We start from the raw sequence: 21,260 nt of genomic DNA on the forward strand, positions 1-21,260 counted from the left end.
CTCCGAGTCTGACGTGAGTCACGTGACTGTCTCAATGACATCACTCGTTGCTAGACGCCAGGCGGGCAGGCGCTAGCAACGAGTGCAGGGTTGCCAAGCCAACGGCTCAGCTCCACCCACCTCCTAGCTCCTCCTGGTCCAGTCCCGCTGTGTAATACACCAGAGTCTCTCTCTCTCTCTCTGCGCCGCTGATCGCTGATGAGACAGAGAGAGAGACTTGGGCATAGCAGCGCTGCAGCCTGCAAGTCAGTCGGTGACAGTGTGATATTTTCGGGGGGGGCAATTGTCCTGTTGCCCCCCCCCTGGATCCGCCCCTGGAGTGCGGTGTGCCCTGGTTACCAACTTATTTTTAGATTGCTTGTTATTTCACAACTGATTTTACAGCCATCCTTAAACTGCTTTTTAGGTTTGGTGTAAACACATGGACTCTAATGCTCCAGATACTGCGATCTATGCAGGAGTCAGGCCAATTTTCTTTGGTTTCAGCAGCAGTCTAAAATACAAAACTGATCGGCATTGTAATGGTGATTTGGAGAAGATTATGAAGGCATGCAAAACAGGATCATTGATGCCAGTTTTCAAGTGTCAAAGCAAGCTTAGGTTTTTCTGCCTAGCACATAATCCATCTTTTTGAAGTTTTCCAAAGGGGCTCATGTTATGGAAAGCAATTTTGTAAGGTGGAGGGTAATATAATTTGCATCTTTTTAAGACTATCAGTAAAGCAGAACTCTAATAAAACAAGCTGTAAAATAGAGTGGAGCAGAACTGCTTTTAACCTAACAAAAAAATAAAAATAAATATTACATTTATGACTCGGGCACCCCTGCCAGAGGTCACAGTTGGGTCTAACGCCTCGTACACGCACTTAGATTTTCGGACGTCCGCGCGTCTGATTTTTGCGGCATTCTAGTCTTGTGTCAAAAGTGAAAAGGTTACTAACACAATACGAAAATTTTCTGACGTCAGAATACGATATCAGTGGCGTAACGTGTTGAATAGTTTTTTGTATGTATTTTTTTTTTTTTCTGAGCATGCATGTCTTGCTCTTAGGGTTTTTTTCGGATGAAAACCGTACTAATGAAACTAAGATTGGACGTTGAATTCACATCTGACAAAAATGTTGGTCTGCACATCCAGCTTTTGTCTGACAAAAAGTGAAATCAACTGTCGAAGCGCCGTACTCACGATCCAAAAATCGTCAGACAGCTTGTCGTACGAATTTTCTCATATGATTTTTGTATCGTGTGTAAAGGCCTTAACTTTTACTCTGCTGTTGATTGGACTATCTATCCATCTATATATAATCTAAGTGTAAATTTTTTTGGTGTGGTCACCATTTATTTTCTATCACCGCCTTAACCCTCTTGGGCATTAAGTTCACCAGAGCTTCACAGTTTGCTACTGGAGTCCTCTTCCACTCCTCCATGACCTCCATGGAGCTGGTCGAGACCTTGCGCTCCTCCACCTTCCTTTTTGAGGATGCCCCACAGATGCTCAATAGGGTTTAGGTCTGGAATCATGCTTGGCCAGTCCATCACCTTTACCCTCAGCTTCTTTAGCAAGGCAGTGGTAGTCTTGGAGTTTGGTGTGGTTATGTTGGAATACTGCCCTGTGGCCCAGTCTCCGAAGAGAGGGGATCATGCTCTGCTTCAGTATGTCATAGTACATGTTGGTATTCATGGTTCCCTCAATGAACTGTAGCTCTCCAGTGCTGGCAGCACTCATGCAGCCCCAGACCATGACACTCCCACGACCATGCTTGACTGTAGGCAATACACACTTGTCTTTGTACTCCTCACCTGGTTGCCGCCACACACACTTGACACCATCTGAACCAAATAAGTTTAACTTGGTCTCATCAGATCACAGGACATGGTTCCAGTAATCCATGTCCTTTACAGGCTTTCTTGTGCATCATCTTTAGAAGAGGCTTTGTTCAGTAACGACGGTCATGCAGACCAGTTTGATGCAATGTGCGGCGTATGGCCTGAGCACTGACAGGCTGATCTCCACCCCTTCATCCTCTGCAGCAATGCTGGCAGCACTCATGTCTATTTCCCAACGACAACCTCTGGATTTGAAGCTGAGCATGTGCACTCAACTTTTGGTCGACCATGACGAGGCCTCTTCTGAGTGGAGCCTGTCTTGTTAAATCGCTTTATGGTCTTGGCTACTATGCTTCAGCTCAGTTTCAGGTTCTGGGCAATCTTCTTGTAGTCTAGGCCAGTGACGGCGAACCTTGGCACTCCAGATGTGGAACTACATTTTCCATGATTCTCATGCACTCTGTAGTGTAGTTGAGCATCATGGGAAATGTAGTTCCGAAACATCTGGGGTGCCAAGGGTCGCCATCACTGGTCTAGGCCATCTTTATGTAGAGCAACCATTCTTTTTTTCAGACCTAAAGAGTTCTTTGCCATGAGGTGCCATGTTGAACGACCAGTATGAGAGAGTGAGCGATAACACCAAATTTAACATACCTGGGATGGAAAATCTATTTTATATATAAAATCTTTTTTATATATAATGTGTATTCCTTTGTTTACATTTCTTGACTAACCCTATTTTTTTTTTTTTTTTCCCTTTTTAGTGTCTGTCTTCAGTGGTCACCTGAACTCCACCTTCTACATAAAGTCCAGTCTCAGCCCTGATGGCCAGTTCCTGCTCAGTGGCTCTAGTGACCACAGTGCTTACATTTGGCAGGTTAGTGTTGTAAATTCTGCTGATGTCTAGATGTTGGATACAATGGGCATTGGGAAGGAATCCATGTTGAATCAAAGGGGTTATGTCTTTCTCTGTCTTAAGCCGACCATAGATGGTGCAAATATTGCTTGATTCCCCTATCAACACAGTGGTTGTTGATGGGGGAATCCTTCCCATGGAGATGGTATTCTCCCAGCAGGGTGGTGGGAGCCATCCCTGCCAGAAGGCTATAGCGATTGTTAGTGGCTATAGCTGCTGGAAATTGCATGGAAAATCTCACAAACTGGCTGTACCAAAATTGATCAACTGTGTACAATCAACCTGCCCCTACATGTTTCGAACTGCCTATGGCTGGCTTTACTGTTGAACTTTGGGAAAATGTAATTTTGTGTTCTCCGCTGCCCCAGAAAAATCTCTGGCCTAAACAAATTCTTTCTATTATTTTTAATTTATAACATGGCAGATGTATAAATCTAATCTAAATATAATCTACTCATGCTGACTGTTTCAGAAGCCAGGATGGGTATTTTGCATATTCAAATATATTTGTCTCCTAAACCAGACTTCCCAAAATTATTTGTGCCCACCCCGCTTTAACAGTCCGTGGGAGCCATGCTGTGTGTGACCACCCCCACCATTGCATTCAGATGGACACATTAACTTTTTTTTTTTTTCTCTCCATGAGAAACATGGGGGCTGCCATCACTACTCCCCCTTCTGGATAAGTTGCACTGACCATCTGGGTGCAGTCAGGTTTGCATTGCTGATCTCTAACAGTTGTTCAGGCCGGAAAGCCAAAAACTGGAATGTATTTGTAGGGAACAAACCTTTACAGAAGATGTTTGCAATGGCAGTCCATTTGCAGAGTACGCAACAATGCCCAGCACTGCCATCATGCTTATACGCAGCCCGTGTATAACTAATTCAGATGTTCTTGTCTATTGTGGTGGAGAGATGGGGGTTGCGTGAAAAAATTAAAAGTTGACCTTTTTACAAAAATGTTTAAAAATCTACAATTTATTTCTGTACAAATGATAGTCGAAGTAGTTAAAGGGACCTTGTCATTACAATGGGCTAATAATGCTAATAGTTTTGCTGTCTCTGGATTCAGTCATTGCTTGGTGCATCCTAGCAGCAGCTTCAAAGTCTGAGTACATTCAGGAAATTTTAGCATTCTTTTACTAAGCTCGTGTTGAAATTGTGAAATTAACATGACAGCCAGAAAACTAGCATTTTACAAAGTTAGTTATGCAATTTCATGTACTTTGTTTCTTGATGGGTACCTTTTTAAAATTTGTCACTGACTGGAAAGTTGTGACGTGCAGTTTACCTTCCCACCCTCTCTATACAATGTATATTCATCTCAAAGTGTAACTCCATCCTTTTTAATTATGTGTAGCAACTGATCTGTTTATCCTGTCAAGCAAGAGCTTAATTCTTCAACCTCGTCCCTGGATCAATAAGACTTTGGGACACCTGAGAAGTCAGGGGAGGCTCGATTGATATGTTATGAGACAGTTGCTAGAGAGCAGTTCCTTCCCATAAGAGTCTGGCATGGTTACAGGATAACAGAAGGCCAGTCACCCAGGATTACTGGCTCCAGCCAGTCACCTGTGCTGTACTTTTCAATTAATCTTTGCTGTATGCGATGTGTAGGCTGTTCCAGAACGCAATGCTTGTCAGGGGCTGCCTGAAAATGTGGCCTCCGTCAGGAATTTTATTACTAAATGGATATTTAGATATCAGTGGGGGTTAGTTATTAAAACTGGAGCATTGAGAATCTGGTGCAACTGGGCATGGTAGCCAGTATTTTTTTTTTTTTTTTTTTTTTTTTTTTAATGAATCGCGTGTGTGTGTGTGTTAAAAAAAAAAGCCCAGTGCTTTACAAGGGAGCCAATACAGCAAAAATACAAGAGTGGTAAGCCTGGTACATGCATATGGTGTGTGGAATTTTTTTTTTTTTCAGCCCAATAGGGTTGGATGAAAGACAGCTCAGGAAGAGTCGCTGTACTAACAATACACAGAATATACAGCAATCTCCCCTGTTGTACTATTGTGTCCTGACAGAGGGCTGTTTCCCTGCCAGAACACTCCAGTCAGTGCTCTCATTGGCTGAGATCGTTGATCAGTTTTTTTTGTCATGTCCCTTCGACAGAAGTTGGCCAGTTTCTATTGAACCGACAGATGCCGCCCAACATTCGGCCTGTGTGTACTAGACTTGAGGGCCCTGCTCCTGTGAGCTTACAGTTGACTGGGGGGGGGGGGGGGGGGCTGGTGGAACAAAAGGTAACGGTGTGATGAACTGAAGGGAGAAATAGAAGATTTGGTTATAAGCTGAAGACAGTAAAGGCTTCCCTGAAGATAGCGAGAGCTATTATACAATCTCTATCATCTATAACCTTATGACCACAGACAGGTAAGATGAATAACATTCATTATCTTGCAATGGCCTCTGAAAGCGGGGTGGGGAGGTTGATGTGAAAGCACAAAAAAAGGCAATCATAAGGATTTGAGACTTTGCTAAGGGCCAAGTTGTAATAACTAGACAGCTGGGTCAAAACACCTCTAAAACTGCAGCTATTGTGGGATGTTCCTAGTTTGCAGTGGTCACCTACCAAAAATGGTCAAAGGAAGGAGAACCAGGAACCAGGTTATGGGCAACCATGCCTCATTGCTGCACATGGGGCTATAAGGCTGGCCTATGTAGTGTAATCCAATTAAAGAGCTACCTTAGCTCAGATTGCTTAGAAGTTTAATGCTGGTTCTGATGGGTGTCAAATCATAGTAAATCTGTTTGTGTATGGGGCTGTGTAGCAGTATGCCTGTCAGGATACCCATTCTGACCCATGTCCACAGCTAAAAGCACCTAAAATAGGCATGTGAGTATCAGAACTAGACCATGGAACGATATAGTGCAGACATGTGCTGTTGTGATCTCAGCATGACACAAGAGCTTTAATGAATGGATGGGTTTTGCTTGAATTCTGGGTTTAGTACAGCTGAGCAGTTGTTGAGGTCTGTGTGTCTCCTGATCCTCCTCTTCTGTCAACACGGAGAGTGTGTGTGTGTGTGTGTGTGTGTGTGTGTGTGTGTGTGTGTGTGTGTCTGCTGGGAAGCAGATGGCTTCTGCACTCGGCCACACATGTCAGCAGCATTGTAATGCTTTCACACATCCCCTAAATGGCTGTCATAGTAGTCTAATCATTTAAAGGAACAGCAGGCTAAGCCAGAACTTTGTGGCAATATGATGTAATAAAGGTTTATGGAGGAGGGATTCACATTGATAGCCTGTTCCCAGGCAGCACAGCCCTAACTGCCTGCTGTCACTACTGTCTAGTTGGCCTTCAGTGGCTTGGAGTAACTTCACTTTCATTGCATGAATTGTTATACAAAAGTGTCTTTACAAATGCTTAGTTCACAACTTCACATCCTAAAAGCTTTGAAGCTGTTCACTTAGAGTATGTCCAAGCTGGCAGGACTGCAGCTGTGCAATGAAGTTCGGCTGTCAATCTGCTCAGCAGATGCAACAGACACAGGATTATTTTGTATAAAGTGTATGTGGCCAGGGTTTGGGTGTAGGTGTCAGAGTCCCATCCGTCATTCATGATTAAAAAAACTGTATGTATATAGAATATTCTACATAAATTGGCCAATAATCAGCAGAGCAGTCTTGTGCATCAGTGTCTGGTTAAAGCCTGTAGGAGGAGTTTTCATTCTCCTGACTGCTATGAGGCTGCATGGCCCCTGACCCTTTGGTTAGTGCTGGTTGGCCCTGTGTTTTGTCTAGATTGAAGTGTTATAACCTATTTCATGGATTTATTGGGGTCTCTTTCCCTGTGCGTCTCCCTTCCTGTGCCGCTGATCACACAGGAAATTAGGTTTTTCCCAATGGCAGCACAAACTGCAATATAACACTTTTTTTTTTTTTTTTTTATATATATGATTTCTCCCCTCTTGCTCTGATTTAAAATCGATAATTTTATTGTGTATATGGTTGGAGAAAATTTCCTCTTGCCGGTCTCTGACCACAAGAAGCGAGTGTCCCTGTGACGGCTTTGTTGGCTTAATGCAAAGCAACATGTAAATCAAAATGTGTGTTGGGAAGCTGCTGTAGTTATACCTCTTATCGGTCAAGATGTTGCACACCGTGCTTGAGCCCTTCTTGTTTAACTGGAAAACGGGAACACAGACAGGAAGTTGCATCACAGTATTTCCCATCCAATAGCAAAGACATTTAAATTGGGAATAACACAATCGCCTAGTGGCAGAAATGCTAATTGCGGTTGAAGAATGGTTAGTTGATTTCTGTTTTGATCATGCTAAAACAGTCATTAATTTTGACTGGTACCTCAACACATTTACACCAGTGGGCAACACTTATTTAAAACAATAAATCTGGCCGTTGGCAGCTCATTCATATTTAAACAGGCTGCCATTTAAAATAGAACCTTTAAACCCTGCAACAATACATACTGCAGTGAAATGAAAAAGTTTGAGCCCTAAAAGTCCTTTGTTGGAGGTTGGGTTATTGCAAAACTTCTTGGTTTGCAGCTGATAAATGGCCCGTCAACACAAATTAAACCGTTCTTTGCTACAAGTCTATGGCAGAATGCCAGTGTGTGTAGTAACATATTGCAGCAGCTGGGTGCAGAAACAGTTGCCTGTCTCAAATTCTGTATTTGTGAGCCGTCTTATATCATGCATGCTGGGTAAACGTTTTGTTTTTAGTTTATTTTTATAGCTCTTTGTTGTAAAATGGCCGATTTTTCCTGTTGGTCAGGAGTAGTTCTTGGTAGACAGACTTGTACTTAAATAAGCTTTTAATACATTCTGGGATAACTAGAGTAGCTAAAATAACATTTTTATTTTTGAAAAATACTGGTCCCTTTTCATCAGATTGGATTGCTCTTCTGCACAGCAAAGATCGTGTGACCAAATGCAGTGGCTTGTGTTCACGTTACTGGCATTTGAGGGTGCCTGAAGCAATTTTATTCTATAAAAGGGCATTTCGGACCTCCTATTATCCTGGCATGCTTGCTAAAATATCTTCAAGCCTGTCACCAAATTGCCCAATAGTGCTATCAATATCCACATGTAGTTACTTTTGAGCTGAGACAAGAATTTTTTTTTTTTCTGTTACCTGCTAAACACAACCTGAGGACAAGCCTGCACTATAACATTGAATTTCTACAGAGAACTTTATTGATAGTGTATATATAGTAGTCCAGTGTCTAATTTATTAAAACACTACCCCTTTTCTTTCTTCTTCCCCCCCCCCCCCCCCCCCCCCTCCAGCAGTAAGCAAAAAAATCCACCTAATGGTCATTACTCAATTTACTCCTCCACCCCCCACCCCCCCCCCCCCCCCCCCCAATACTGACCATAAAAATGCATTAGTCATTCCCTAAACGAGAAAGCAGTGCCATGAAATTCAGCCGGTGACTAAAGAATTTTCCTACTAACCAGGACAGTTGCCTGACTGCCAAGCTGATCCTTTTTGTGTATTTCAAGTCGCTTATTAAATTCACATTTCTATAATTGCCTCTTAGTTAAGACTTTTATGCAGGTCAATTAGGAACACCTAAAATTTCCAAACCTGCTGCAAGAAGACTGATAGAACCCCATATAGAACCACAAGACCTGACACAATGCTCTGATGAGATGCTCTCCGCTGTACACAAACCGCTTCACTACCTGCCAGCTAACCACAAATGTACAGCTAGAGTGCAAACAGGAAGCTTTGTTGTACCTTAGCCAACAGATCTACCCAACAACATGGTCTGATGTAATAAGATACTATGCTCAACATTTGTGATGTACAGAAGCAGGTGCAGGCCTCACAATGTAAAACAAAAACACTGTAAAACAAAAACAGAGCTCATTTGTTTAAAATTGCACACGACTCCTTTCAGTGTGTGAAATGGCACAGTGGAATCTGTTACATCTCTTCAGCTAATCCATAGTGCTTTGAGTATCCTTGGAATGGCCTAAATATTTTCTAAACTTAAAATATATAAATATTTCCCATGAATTCCCAGAATCTAAGTGACCCGTTTTCAGCACAAGTGCATAGGGGGTGGTTGCATTTGGCTCCTCTGCTCCAATCCAGAAAGAGGGCAAAGGAATAAATAAAATGTATCAATTATACTGCTAAGAATGGATGGGCAGAAATGCATAACCTTTTACAGATGAAACTGCTCTCGTGCGCAAATTTTGGAAAGCAGGCACCTTACCAAAATCTTGTATGCTGCTACAAGGGTGTAACCACATTACACAGCTTAAATCCTCAGTCAACCCTCAACACTTCTGTAGCCCTAAGGGCTCATGCACACAGGATGTTTTTACAGCTGCTGTTGGATGAACTTAACTTTTTTTTTTTCTACCTCCTAAAAGCCCCTCTATGTTGGCCTATGTGTCTATGCACACAAACTGTCAGTCGTTTGGAGGCATAAGCATTTAGAGGCGGTAGAATAAAAGGCAGCCTGTGCTGCCATTAGCAGTAAAAACGAGATGTAAAAAACAGAACGCGCCAAGCTGTGTTTATCTTTTTAAGCATTTTTACATTATAGGGAAGCCATCTTTCCTTTACAGCTATTCAAAGGGCAACAGGATCCCTCGGCTCTGAAAAGCAGGTGGCAGAGAGCTGGAGTTAAAACAGTGAGGAGAGCTGATTGGAGGGAAGAGACACCCCCCCCCCCCCTCTTTCGCCAAGGCTGTTAATCAGCTGGCGATCCCTCCCCTATTGCCATGTTTCACTTGGTGTCAGGAAAACTTGTCAGAAGTGACTCTTGCTGATGGAGGAAGGAAGTAGCAGACAGAAATGACACTTGGTGCTCTGGGTTGAGACAAGTACACACTACATAGGGATAAGCTTTGCTCGTATTTCAAGTCTGAGGTTTACAAGCACTTTACTTCAGTTTCAGTCTTTTGTAAATGCTATATAGTTAACTTTTTTTTTTTTTTTTTTTTTTTCCCTCCTAGGTGTCTGGTCCTGTGGCTCCACCGATCATGCTCCAAGGGCACAGTCAAGAGGTCACTTCCGTTACATGGTGTACAGCTGACTTTACCAAGGTAGGTGGCATTATGATTGCTTGTTAATATTTTATTTTGCTTGTATTTTCTAAATGTCCCAAGCAAGTTGACAGCCTCTAGCCATCCAAGGACATATGCACCATGCATTGGAAAGAATTGGTCTACTGTACATGTACATTCATCAAGCCTAAAATAATGCACCACATGTCTGCTGTTAACTTTATTAGCCGGAGATGCATCTTCCTCTAAACAAATGTTGAACAGCGTTGGGCAGCACTTGGTGTCTTGAGAGGCAGTGCTTAAATTAGATTTTGGCTGAAATCCCAATGCTAAACCTACTGGCAGCCACATTCTAAACCTAATCTAGTTAACCCTGTAAAGAAAAATTTTATATACATACCATTTCTAAAGCTGGTCCAGTCTCCAGCAGTGGCTGCTGTGTAGAGACACAGCTAACAGCTGGGAAATGCCTGAAAAGAAGTCTGCTTTCTCTCCTGCACACACTGAAGCTGCCACTGACAGCTCAGCCTGGGACCAGGTAAGTATCCGATCTCTTCTTTACAGGGCTAGATCGATTGGGGATTAGAATGTGGTATTGTGTAGGTTTTGGCCAAACTTCCACATTAATCTTCATTTAGGAATATGTCGTGAGTCAATGTACAGCTTATCTGATTGGGCCCCTCATGGCACATGAATCTGTATGTATACTACCACACGTTGTTGTAATGTTATCCTAGGGCTTTTTTAGGAAAGGTCATATTTCAGGAGTTGAGAACCACTGATCTATATATATAAAAAAAAGTCTTTATTACAGCTACCTTTTATCAGTACACTGCTTCAGTTAACAGAGCTCGTGGTGCTCTAAGCAGAGGCTGTTGATTGGAGCACTGTGTGAGACGGGGGTGACGGACCCCTGAAGACCCAGACCACTGCGTGTGTGTGTGAAAGAATGGGTCTGACTCCAGGGTATTTAGATGCTTTCTGCAGGATTTATTAAAAAGCCAAATTTTATTTGTTTTTGGAGCCTGAATGCATTACAGTAATACCTTGGTTTCAATTGCGCGTTAATTTATGCTTCCATGTTGTGCAGATTGTTACATGCTCTGATGACAACACTGTGAGGGTTTGGCGGTTGAAGAGAAGCTGCACCAAGAACGTAGAGCAACAAGTAGACACTGTTGGCTGGACACGTCAGAAGAGCAATAGTACTCCTATAGGCAAGTGTCTCAGATGGACAAAGTAGTCATGTCACACATTTAATGTGTTTTGTGTGTAATGGTGATTCTTTCATTAAATCAATCACTTGTAGTTATTTTTAACTCTTCAGCAGGTTGCCATCTTTAACACTGTGGACATACAGCAACTGAAATATTGCTAGATTTTCATGTTGCACCTTAGAGAGAAGCTGTTACAATTGGCCCTATACTGTTTGACTCTTGACTATTTATTTAAAGCCCATTCCCAGCCTGACGTTTGGGAAGGGTGGGGGATCAGTTAGCACTTCTGTCAGGCTTCTCTTTCCTCTGTCTCCACTGACGATTTTCCTTTACTTCCTGTTATGGAGTGATATATTTTTCCCATGGGGACCGAGGCCACAGCAAAAGTATATTTTAAGTGCGTAAGGGTTACAACCAGTCAACCATTTTTATCAATCTGCTTTTTCAGGCCTGGTGACATCCATTACCCTAATTTTCTTGTCCTGGGTGTCATGAGGACAGGAAGTGAGGGGATCCTCTTAGGAGAAAACTGAGGCAACCAAAAACGGGAGCTTTTTTTTTTTTTTTTTCTCACCTGACCCTGTACCCATAAATTCGGCAGCAGAAAGTGTTGGCTTTAATGCCCAGCATGCGTCCTCAGTGGTCTGAGGTGGTTTGCTGAGAGGCACAGACCCCCTCTCCCAGTCATGTGAGACACTATTATAGCAGTCGTGTGATTGTGAAAGTGCTTCACCTCCCAGCATTAAACCTTCTTAAAGTGGTTGTAAACCCTTGCATATACACAACAAAGCGACTGGCATGCCTCAGGTGATGGAGAGATTAAACAAATCCCCCTATATAGGTTGTACCTGTTTGTTTACAATCCCCCCCCCCTTTTTTTTTTTTTTTCTCCTCTGCATCCATTCTACATCATTTTATAAAGTTTTTCTGAGCTGCCAGAAGGCAAGGAGCCGCAGAGCTCAGTGAAGGAAGAGCTGATAGGAGGTAAGGGACACAGCCCCTTCACACTGCAGCATAGCCGAGGCTGTTAATCACAGGCTGTGTGTTGTAGCCATCTCCCTGGTTATCTTTTTACCTCTTTTTGGTGTCGGCAAACCTTGTCAAAAGTGATTCATGCTGATGGCAGAGGAAGGAAGCAACAGACAGAAATGACACTTAGTGCTCTTAATTGGAACAAGTACATACTATAGAGCAGTGATGGCGAACCTTGGCACCCCAGATGTTTTGGAACTACATTTCCCATGATGCTCAACTACACTGCAGAGTGCATGAGAATCATGGGAAATGTAGTTCCAAAACATCTGGGGTGCCAAGGTTCGCCATCACTGCTATAGAGGGATATGTTTTATTCGTATTTTATGTCTGTGGTTAACCACTTTATGGAGCAGCTGTCAGGAAGAAGTTTAAGAAATTATACACTCACTCGCATGTCGGGTGCACACTTAAAGAGCTCCAGTGACTCTTCTGGTTGCATTGGTGCCGGATCTTATGTTTTCATTTGGATCCCGTATTTTCATAAGTTTATTTGTTGTGGGTTTGTTTTTGTTTTTTTACTATTGTCTATATAGGTTCCAGCCAGCTGGGGAAACTATTTTGTTTACAGGTCACTCCCACTAAAGAGAAATTCTGTATTAAAGTGGTTGTGAACTCTCTCCCATCACTTTAGCTCGTATAAATCTGACTTAAAAGCACAATTGATTGCTGTCCTCGGATGTCGCCTTACTTGCTCGGTTTGCTGGTAATCCATCCAGTTATTTTGTATTGAGGTCACCGCCACGTGCCTCTCCCATGATTCATGGTGTGCTCTTTGTGATATCAGTCCGTTCAGCAGTGTGCCATGACTGTCGTATTCGCTCCCAGTGGCACTGGACTCCAATACCACAAGACTACATGTTGAGCCTCTGTAACTAGCAGGCTTGGCTGAGAAACGAACAAGATTTAAGCAAAGGGCGGACTTTTTTTTTTTTTTTTTTTTTCTACTACAGACAGAGAATGGCTAATATGGCGCTGGCATACCCTGAGAAACAAATGTATTAACCTCTTCAAACACCGTAAGGAACATGCAATTGGGGCTAAATTATATTGTATATGTGCTAGAAGACTTGAATATAATGGTCTAATTGAAAAGCGTTGCTTCTACTTGATGTAAAGTGCCTTCCTCATGATGGGGCATTGGTCACTTCCAGAATGTTTGTAGGCTTGTGCAATCACAGTATACTCTCTAAATGTGTCTTCTATTAACAGGCTCAAGAATATGTACACCTGCTAAATCAACCCCAGTGCAAAACCCCAGCTTGATGGCTTCTCCTACTCCAGCCACCTGTGCTCCAAGTTACACTGGGGACCTCCCAATGTCGTCGGGCACCCCAACTTCTCCTTTCACAATAATTCCTAAATGCAACACGCCAACAAGGCAGAAAGTCGAAGCATCCACTTCATCTCCTAAACAGATGTCCGCTTCTAAGGTGTCCATTAAGGCCTGGGTCACGCGTACTCCGAGGTCAGAAAGGACGGATATGAAGACTCCATCTCCTCGAAAAGCATTCACCCCAGTAGAGCAGTACCCCACAGCTTCTAGTTCTAGGATGTCCCCTGTGTTTGAGAAGAAGGCTAAGAGACGTCTAGATACCAGCAGTGATGCAGCAGAACATGAGTGTTTTAGTGACTGTAACTGTGTGACCGAGCTGGAACCCAGGCGAAAGAAGGCCAAGTATGATCCAGACTCCATGGAGGACAATGCGAATGCTGATAATTGTCTAAGTCTGGCTGATCTCAGTAAGGGACATGAAAAGAGCTCTGCTTCCCAACTCCCTACAGAGGCCCCTGGAACACAGTCCCCCATTGGGACATCCTGTCATTTGAGGCACAACAAAGAGAACAGCACTCCAGAGAAGAATTGGCTGTCTGCATTTGGACACAAACTGAAATCTGACAAGTCCATAAACCAAAACCTTACCAGTCGCCCATCACCAAGGAGTGGCAGTGCCAAAAAGGCCCCACCAAGGACTATAACCAGTTCCCCTACACCTGTAAGTATCCTTGCCCTTTTTCATCTTTTGAGATTTTCAAAATATTCTCACTGGTGCGCGATATAAAAGCCAGCTCTAAAAGGTATGCTTTAATTTTGGATAGAGCAAAAAAGGGGTTGGAGCCTTCATCAGTATTCTCATACATGTCTCTGGGGAAGTATGTCTTCAGGTCTGGCTGAGGTGAGACCTTTTTCCAGTAGGGACACATGCCAAAAGGCTTCAATTGAAGTCTCTACGTAAGTGTTATGACAGTCTTAAGTACCCAACTGTGCTACCCATTGCTTTTGCACTATTGGCGATGACCAATGTAATGTTTGGATCTGTCAGGGGATCTTTATTTTTTTTTTTTTAATGCTGAAGTAAGCTGTAGGGACGCAAACGCAGAATGAGCAGACTGCATGTAATGTTGTTTCAGACCCATTTGGCTCCCCTCTGTGTGACACAGACCTTTCCACTAACTATGCTTCTCTCATCCTCCCTTGTTCGTTCTTGTCACTATTGCACGATAACATTGCTGGCAGGTGTAGAGGGCTGTGCAAACGGGAACAAAACTGGCTGCAATAAGTAGATCACATTTCTGATCGTATGATTAACCTTTTGGTTTGATATTGCCTACTCTACCTTTTTGGTAACCGTGTGTGTGTGTGTGTGTGTGTGTGTGTGTTTTTTTTTGTTTTGTTTTTCTCCACAACCTGCTAGTCAAGAAGCTGGCTAAGAACTTCTAATTCTTTTACTGGAAAATGGGATCTGCCCCATTTTTGTCATATCATTTTGCATAGATCCTGGTAGAACAGTATGGCCATGAGGCATGTGCATGATGAAATTTTAAAGTCTGATGCCATTTACAGCCAGCAATGCCTGTGGGAGCTGATGCATCGGGTTGGCCTCTGCCTTATTCTGTTCCTACACAGTGGCATGAAGGTGCTTGTAAGATGTGCTAATTAATCTGACTTCAGCTCTAGCAGACACTTCTCAACTAACTCAACCTTGTTTCTTCAAGAGGAAGCTTTGCCAGATGTTTTATTTTCCTCCCTACCATCTTTTAAAGCTCCATGCAGATGACAAAATATGTACATTAATGCAGCTACGTAAATATTACCTAGTATAACGCTAGTATTTTATTTTTGCGATAAAATTACTTAAACCCCCACAGAACATTATGATAAAAAAATAAGTGTGTACGGTTTAGGAGATATTCACTTTGCATGCAGCCAGACCTTGTGGGGAAGAATACTCCCGTGAGTATGCGTGGGAATGGCGTCATCGCGGCTCTGGCCTCTCTCAGCACCGGAGCTGCGAACCTGAAAGAAACTCCAAGAGCAAAATGTCAGCTCCCTCGGCGTGGACCTGGCTACGATACGGGGACCTCGTTCTAAGGCTAGCATTTCATAATGAGCTAGTATGCGGTGCATACTTTGCCTTAGACCCCTTTCACACCATGGCGTTTTGCAGGAGCTATAGCATTAGAAATGGCACCTGCAATCTGCCCTAAAAAAGCTGCACCATTGTCTGTAGTGTGAAAGCCCGAGGGCTTTCGCTACAGCGGTGCGCTGGCAGGACGTCAGGGAAAAGTCCTGCCAGCAGCTTCTTTGGAGCGGTGTGTTTACCGCTCCTCCACCGCTGCTCCCCATTGAAATCAATGGGGCAGCGCTGTAATACCGCCGGCATATTGCTGGTGGTTTTAACCCTTTCTCGGCCAATAGCGGGGGTAAAAATGCCCCGCTAGCAGCCGAAATGTGCTGCAAATCCGGCGGTAAAGCGCCGCTAAAAATAGCAGCGTTTTACCGCCAACGCTATGGGTGGTGTGGTGTGAAAGGGGTCTTACAGGGTGTTTTACATGTGCGGGTGTGCAACTGCTTTTAAACATATTTTCAGGAAAAAATATAGTAAAATTACTTTTATTGCAAACAGACAATGGAATGTCCATTGTGTTTTAATGGGGAAAAAAATAAGTGGTTGCATTGCGAACACACCCCCCCTACAAAGTAAAAGTTGCTGCCTGGATCATGTTGCACACGGGAAACAGCTGAAGAAACTAAGCACAAGCTCATGGACACTTCTGCAGCCGTGAACTTGTCTGTAGCACTTCACGTTTGGACGTACTGCGTACATCCAGAGAGCTAAATTAAGTAAATGAGAGCGCATCTTTTTTTTACAGGTAAGATAAATTTTTTTTTTTTTTTTTTTTTTTTTTTACTTGGAGCCTGTAAAGCATTGCATCTGCGATCAGCTGATTGCAGGCGTCATGCAGGACTCCTGCAGACTTGTCAGTGTGTACGAGGTACAAGCAGTCAGGTTGGCAGCTGTGCACTGACAGGAAGAGAATCCACTACCAGAGTGCTATAACAGCGGGTGGAACATGTTCCCAAAGGTGAACTTCTCCTTTAAATGCAAGCAGTGTTTAAGTGCAGAGCTTAGATGTGAATGGGAAAAGCAACACAAGGCCTATTTCTACTGCAGTGCTAAATTTCTAACAAGGAACATGCTGATAGAGCGTCAAGTAACAGAAGTGTTCATCGTTCTGTGTTTTCATTTTAATGTCAAGTAAAGCGGTTGGGGGAACGACCAACCTGTGACAGTTGGACAGGCCCCATTACACGTGCTTGGATAGGTAGAGATGGTCGGCACTCAGGATGACATCCTAAAGTGATCCCTTCTTGAATAGATGCGGGGGGGCGGGTGGCGGCCCCCTGTCAAAAAAAACAAACAAAAAAAAACTGCGGACCTTGATCTTTGAGCCTAGCACCAACTCTGAGGCTGACGCTGACCTAAATCAAACCTTGATCTAAGTATATTTTTATTTTTTTTCCTCCTCTATCTCTGCAAGTACAGAGAAAGATGCAATGTATCTTGGCCATTCAGAGATGGAAAACGCAGCCAATCTGAGGCTATCACTGCAATCGGGTGACCCCTGAATCAGACTTTCCAGGGCTCTTTTGGCCAAAGTGGAGAGGAATTGGAACCCCTGTGAGTTTTTATTGCTGTCTGTGTCCCTGTTTGGGCGATTCCCCTCCTCCATTTGTCCCGTTTACCATTATCATTGAAAGTAAGGCTGGGTTCACACTGCTGCGGGGGGAGATCCGGATGTGATTCGCACCGCAAATCACATCCGATCTCCGTAGCGATGCAAGCTCAGCCATACAGATAGTATGGCTGAATTCGCATCGCTCCCGCAGCAAACTCGCACGGGACCCTTTTTTGGTCCGCAACAGAATCAGATCGCATGGGGGTTCACACCATGCGATCTGATTCCTGTGCGAGTCGGCAGATCGCACTGCGCTATGCGGACGGATCTGGGGGTGTCATTAACATATCATTGACACTCCCAGCCGTCCGCATAGGGCAGTGTGAACTGCCGGCGGGAGTAATGCGATGCGGGAAAACGCCGCGGATTCGCAGCGTTCCTGCATCGCAGCGGTGTGAACCCGGCCTTAAAGAAAATCACAAATTTGGCTTGTGCCCAGAAATGTAACAGGGGAAATCCTGTGATGGGGACACTAGTTCTGGGGGGGGGGGGGGGAGGTTTCCAAAGTGGTTTCTGTACTACTTTTGGTGATTTTTGAGGTGCGATTTAAATTGATATCTGTGCAGAAACCCACACAGTGTCTCTGAAATTGCCCCCAAAGTCAGGACTGACATGCAGGAATGAGATTCAGCTTAACTCGCACAATTTAATTTCCGCACACAGTGTGAACCAAGGCTTAAAGTGACTATTGTAGAAATGTGGCATTTGCACACTTGGCCGTCATGCTGATTCTTTAGTTTAAGCGCTTTGGGTCACTGACCTGGATCTATAAGGAATTCTGGGACCCATTGTTCTGTGTCTGTGCTCCACCATTTACAGCAATGACTTGCTGAGGAAGAGGAGGGGCCGCACGCTCAATATTCACATTCTTCCATACATGTGACTGCTAGGGGGGTCATGGGCAACACCTCACTGGAAATGAGTTATGACTCCTTTGTAGCTAGTTCTAGCATATTCTAATTCTCAGATTTTTATTTTTCTCTCTTTCCAGGTTTCCGTCACGCCAGGATCCATAAAAAAGATTTCAACATATTTCTGTAAAAAGTCTTCAGAGTAAAGCAGCTTATCCGGAAGAGAATTTTTATTTCCTCATACAGTATTTCAGCAAACCTAGTACAGCTGATGTTAGTACTGTTGGTCTATCACAAGGTTGCGGACTATATAGTTTGTGTATATGTAAGCTACTGTACAATGGAGTATTTTTACATGCTGCTACCTGATGCATCCTGGATCCTTCCCAGAATCCTCCTTGCTGTTCTGTTGTACAGCTGAACGGAAGCTTAATGTGCCCACTTGCCAATTATCCTTCCCTGGTTTGAAAGGTTCCTAAATGGGTGAAATGTATTTCCCACACTGACAGCTATTATGTTCTAATGAAACTATGCTGGGAACCTAAATATCACTTTTAGCTGTTGCCGCTTTTCTTTCTCATTAGAATGATGCATTTCCATTCACAGTTGAGAAAATTTTTTTTTTTTTTTATTTGAGGAAATTGATATTATACTTGGCATAAAAGGGGACCTGTCATGGTAGGAATATGGAAGCTACTATGACTGGGTATATTTTAAGGGTGATAAAACTGTCATGTCATCCTTCATTATTGCTTGCCTACTTTGACACAAACAGAATGTAAAATATGTAACTTGCACTTTCAAAAAACAAGTTGGCAGTGCCTGTGTACTCAGGCTTTTTATTCGCTCCTTTGTGCGACTTAGGGTCTCAGAAGTCAGATCCTAAGTCGCAGGATATGTGAAATTCAATGTATTTCTATGAGAGGCATTCCTCATGACACTACAATAGTCGCTGCGACTTCAGAAAAGTTTCCTGCAATACTTTGGTCCGACTTTTGATGCGCCTTTGGTCCAGAGTGTAAAGTCGGATCAAAGTTGCACTGTAAAGTCACGTTGCAATTTGCACTTCTTTGTCTCGCATGTGAAAGGAGCCTAAGACCTTAAATTGCTGCACAAACCTCAGTCGTGTCAGCAAATCTTAAGTCGCTTCAGTGCATCCAATCCATTAACGATCCAAAAATCCGGAGGAGGGAAATTCCTTAAATGTAGCACTTTATTTTCCTAGTTTCTGTTACTAATAGTTGCCCATTTGAAACCTGCATCAGGAAAAATCAAGGTGAAGTCAAAACTCCCGATTTTACTTTCTTGCTTCTGGTCAGGCATTTAAAGTACTGGATCAGCATCAAATGGGTCTGCCTATGCGAGCTTCAGCTTGTGTAAGAACAGTGTGAACAGCAAACTTTGACACTTTTAAAGTACTATTTAGCTCCAGTTTTTAAATGTTGAACACCGATCCTAATTGGAGTGCTGACTGCCACTTTAAACAAGCTACTAGCAGGCTTTCAACAACCTTCAAAAAGTTTTCTGTAAACTTTGTTGAATTTTTTTTTTTTTTTTTAAAGTACCTTTCAGCTCCAGTTTGTAAATGTTGAGAATAGATCTCAATGGTGGTGCTGATTGCCACTTTAAACAAGCTGCTAGCAGACTTTCAAGAAGTTCGAAAGCCTGCTAGCAGCTTGTTTAATGTGGCAAACACTCCCATTAGGATCTGTGCTCAACATTCAGAAACTGGAACTGAATGGTACTTTAAGGCTGGGTTCACACTATTGCAAATTGAATGCATCCAATTCGCATGTCAGGAGCTTGTGATGCCTCTATATTGAGCCAGTTCACACATCTCCAGAGTGGCTGTGGAGAGCGAATTGCTCAGTCCTGTGCGTCCTGGTCCATTTCAGGTCTTAATTCAGCCAAAAATTTGGACTGAAATCGGACCTGAAACAGTGAACAAGAATGCACCAGTCCCCTGCTGTAAGCCGCTCCGTACGGCAGTGTGAGTGAACCCAGCCTCAAAGCTTCAACAAAGCTTGCTGAAAGCTCTGGACATATGTTGTCAACACTTGCTGTTCAGACTGTTCTTATACAAGCTGAAGGTTGTGTGAAATGGGCCTAGGATCAGGGTCTTGAAAAGTGGAGCATTACTTTTTTTTAAAGTCACTGGGTTTTTTAAATTAAAGTATATAGTCTGGGAAACCAATTCCCATATAAAGTGATTAGATTCTCCCATGGTAGTGTTGAGGTTATAAGAGTGGTAAAATACGTGGTATAATCCAGTGCCCAGAGCAAAGATGACAAATTGAACCCCCTTTAGTTCATTATGTGTGAGCTTATGAGGAGGAGGTAGAGGGGTAGAGAGAACACAGCCTGCACCTCCTCCTGCCAGCCCCGCGCCGGAAGCATTGAGAAGTAGTGATGCTGCTACTTCTGTCAGCTTTACAGTAGAAGCAACTTGCAGCACCCTCATCACTACAATACATGCTGAGCCAAGGGCAGTGGCCCGTTCTGCCCACTCCCTGTCCCGGCGCTGGTATAATCTGACCGCACTCTTCTGATTGCTCTTCCAGCATTTGTCACTCTATAAACATGAGTTCAGCTCCTGATCTGACCAAAACAAAGCTGCTTCAGGCTTCTGTTCTATGTTTATAGGCAGCCAAAGTGAGTGAAAGGGAGAGGTAGAACAATTTTTTGGCACACACAAAGGCCAGTTTTTACCTCTCATTTGTTTTAAAGGAAACTTGTATTGAGAGATATTTGATCCATATATCTAATGATGTATGGATCATTGGCTCAAAATATTGAAGTCTGTAGCTCAAAATCGCAGCCAAGCAACTAGTTTGGAAAGGACAATCCAGCAGTAGCAACTCTTTTATGTATTTTCTCCTTTAAAAGAAAATTGCTGGCAAGATAAGCCTCGCCTTTCGCTAAAACCTGCCAGGATTGAAGCCTGTGTTATTGGCTTTATTTGTCACTCGCCCCAGTTAAAATGTTTTTCATTGATGTTTTTACAAGACTTTTAATGAATATATGGCCTTCCTGTTTTTATCCTAATTTTAGAACTTTGTTGGTTTTATCAAGTTGCTAAGCTTATTTAATGTAGTCTCTGGACACACCAGATGAATGTTTAATATTTTCCTGTTTATATTAATGTTATTAACTGTTGTAAATACAAATATCATTTAAATACTGTGTTTTTTTTTTTTTTTTGGTTGTTTTGCAGAACATAGTCTTCAAGGCTGTAGGGGTGCTTTCATACCATGGCATTCTAGTGCATTGGGCTGCCAGCATTACGAGAACACAGTGCATGGGCCAATATTAGAAATGCAACCACCCACAATGCATGCTAATCATGCTTTACGGCATGCTAGGTTGCTATTCAGAATGACATGACATGCTTTTCCTGCATGCT

The 21,260-nt window shown here is 43.1% G+C and overlaps 1 protein-coding gene across 1 annotated transcript in view; it reads left to right on the forward strand.

The window, feature by feature from the left end:
• Positions 1–21,035, forward strand: part of DTL (denticleless E3 ubiquitin protein ligase adapter) — a 44,230-nt gene extending 23,195 nt beyond the window's left edge. Inside the window, exons 11-15 of the mRNA XM_077485739.1 lie at positions 2,591–2,703; positions 9,685–9,774; positions 10,826–10,952; positions 13,197–13,981; positions 17,998–21,035. Of these exons, the coding sequence (XP_077341865.1) occupies positions 2,591–2,703; positions 9,685–9,774; positions 10,826–10,952; positions 13,197–13,981; positions 17,998–18,063 (1,181 nt within the window). The 3' untranslated portion in view covers positions 18,064–21,035. The remainder of the gene's footprint in view (positions 1–2,590; positions 2,704–9,684; positions 9,775–10,825; positions 10,953–13,196; positions 13,982–17,997) is intronic.
• The last annotated feature ends 225 nt before the right edge of the window (positions 21,036–21,260 follow it).

Source organism: Lithobates pipiens, unplaced genomic scaffold (genome assembly GCF_037356315.1).
Source record: "Lithobates pipiens isolate NorthernLeopardFrog02 unplaced genomic scaffold, aLitPip1_a1.2 Scaffold_18, whole genome shotgun sequence".
Taxonomy (NCBI): Eukaryota; Metazoa; Chordata; class Amphibia; order Anura; family Ranidae; genus Lithobates; species Lithobates pipiens.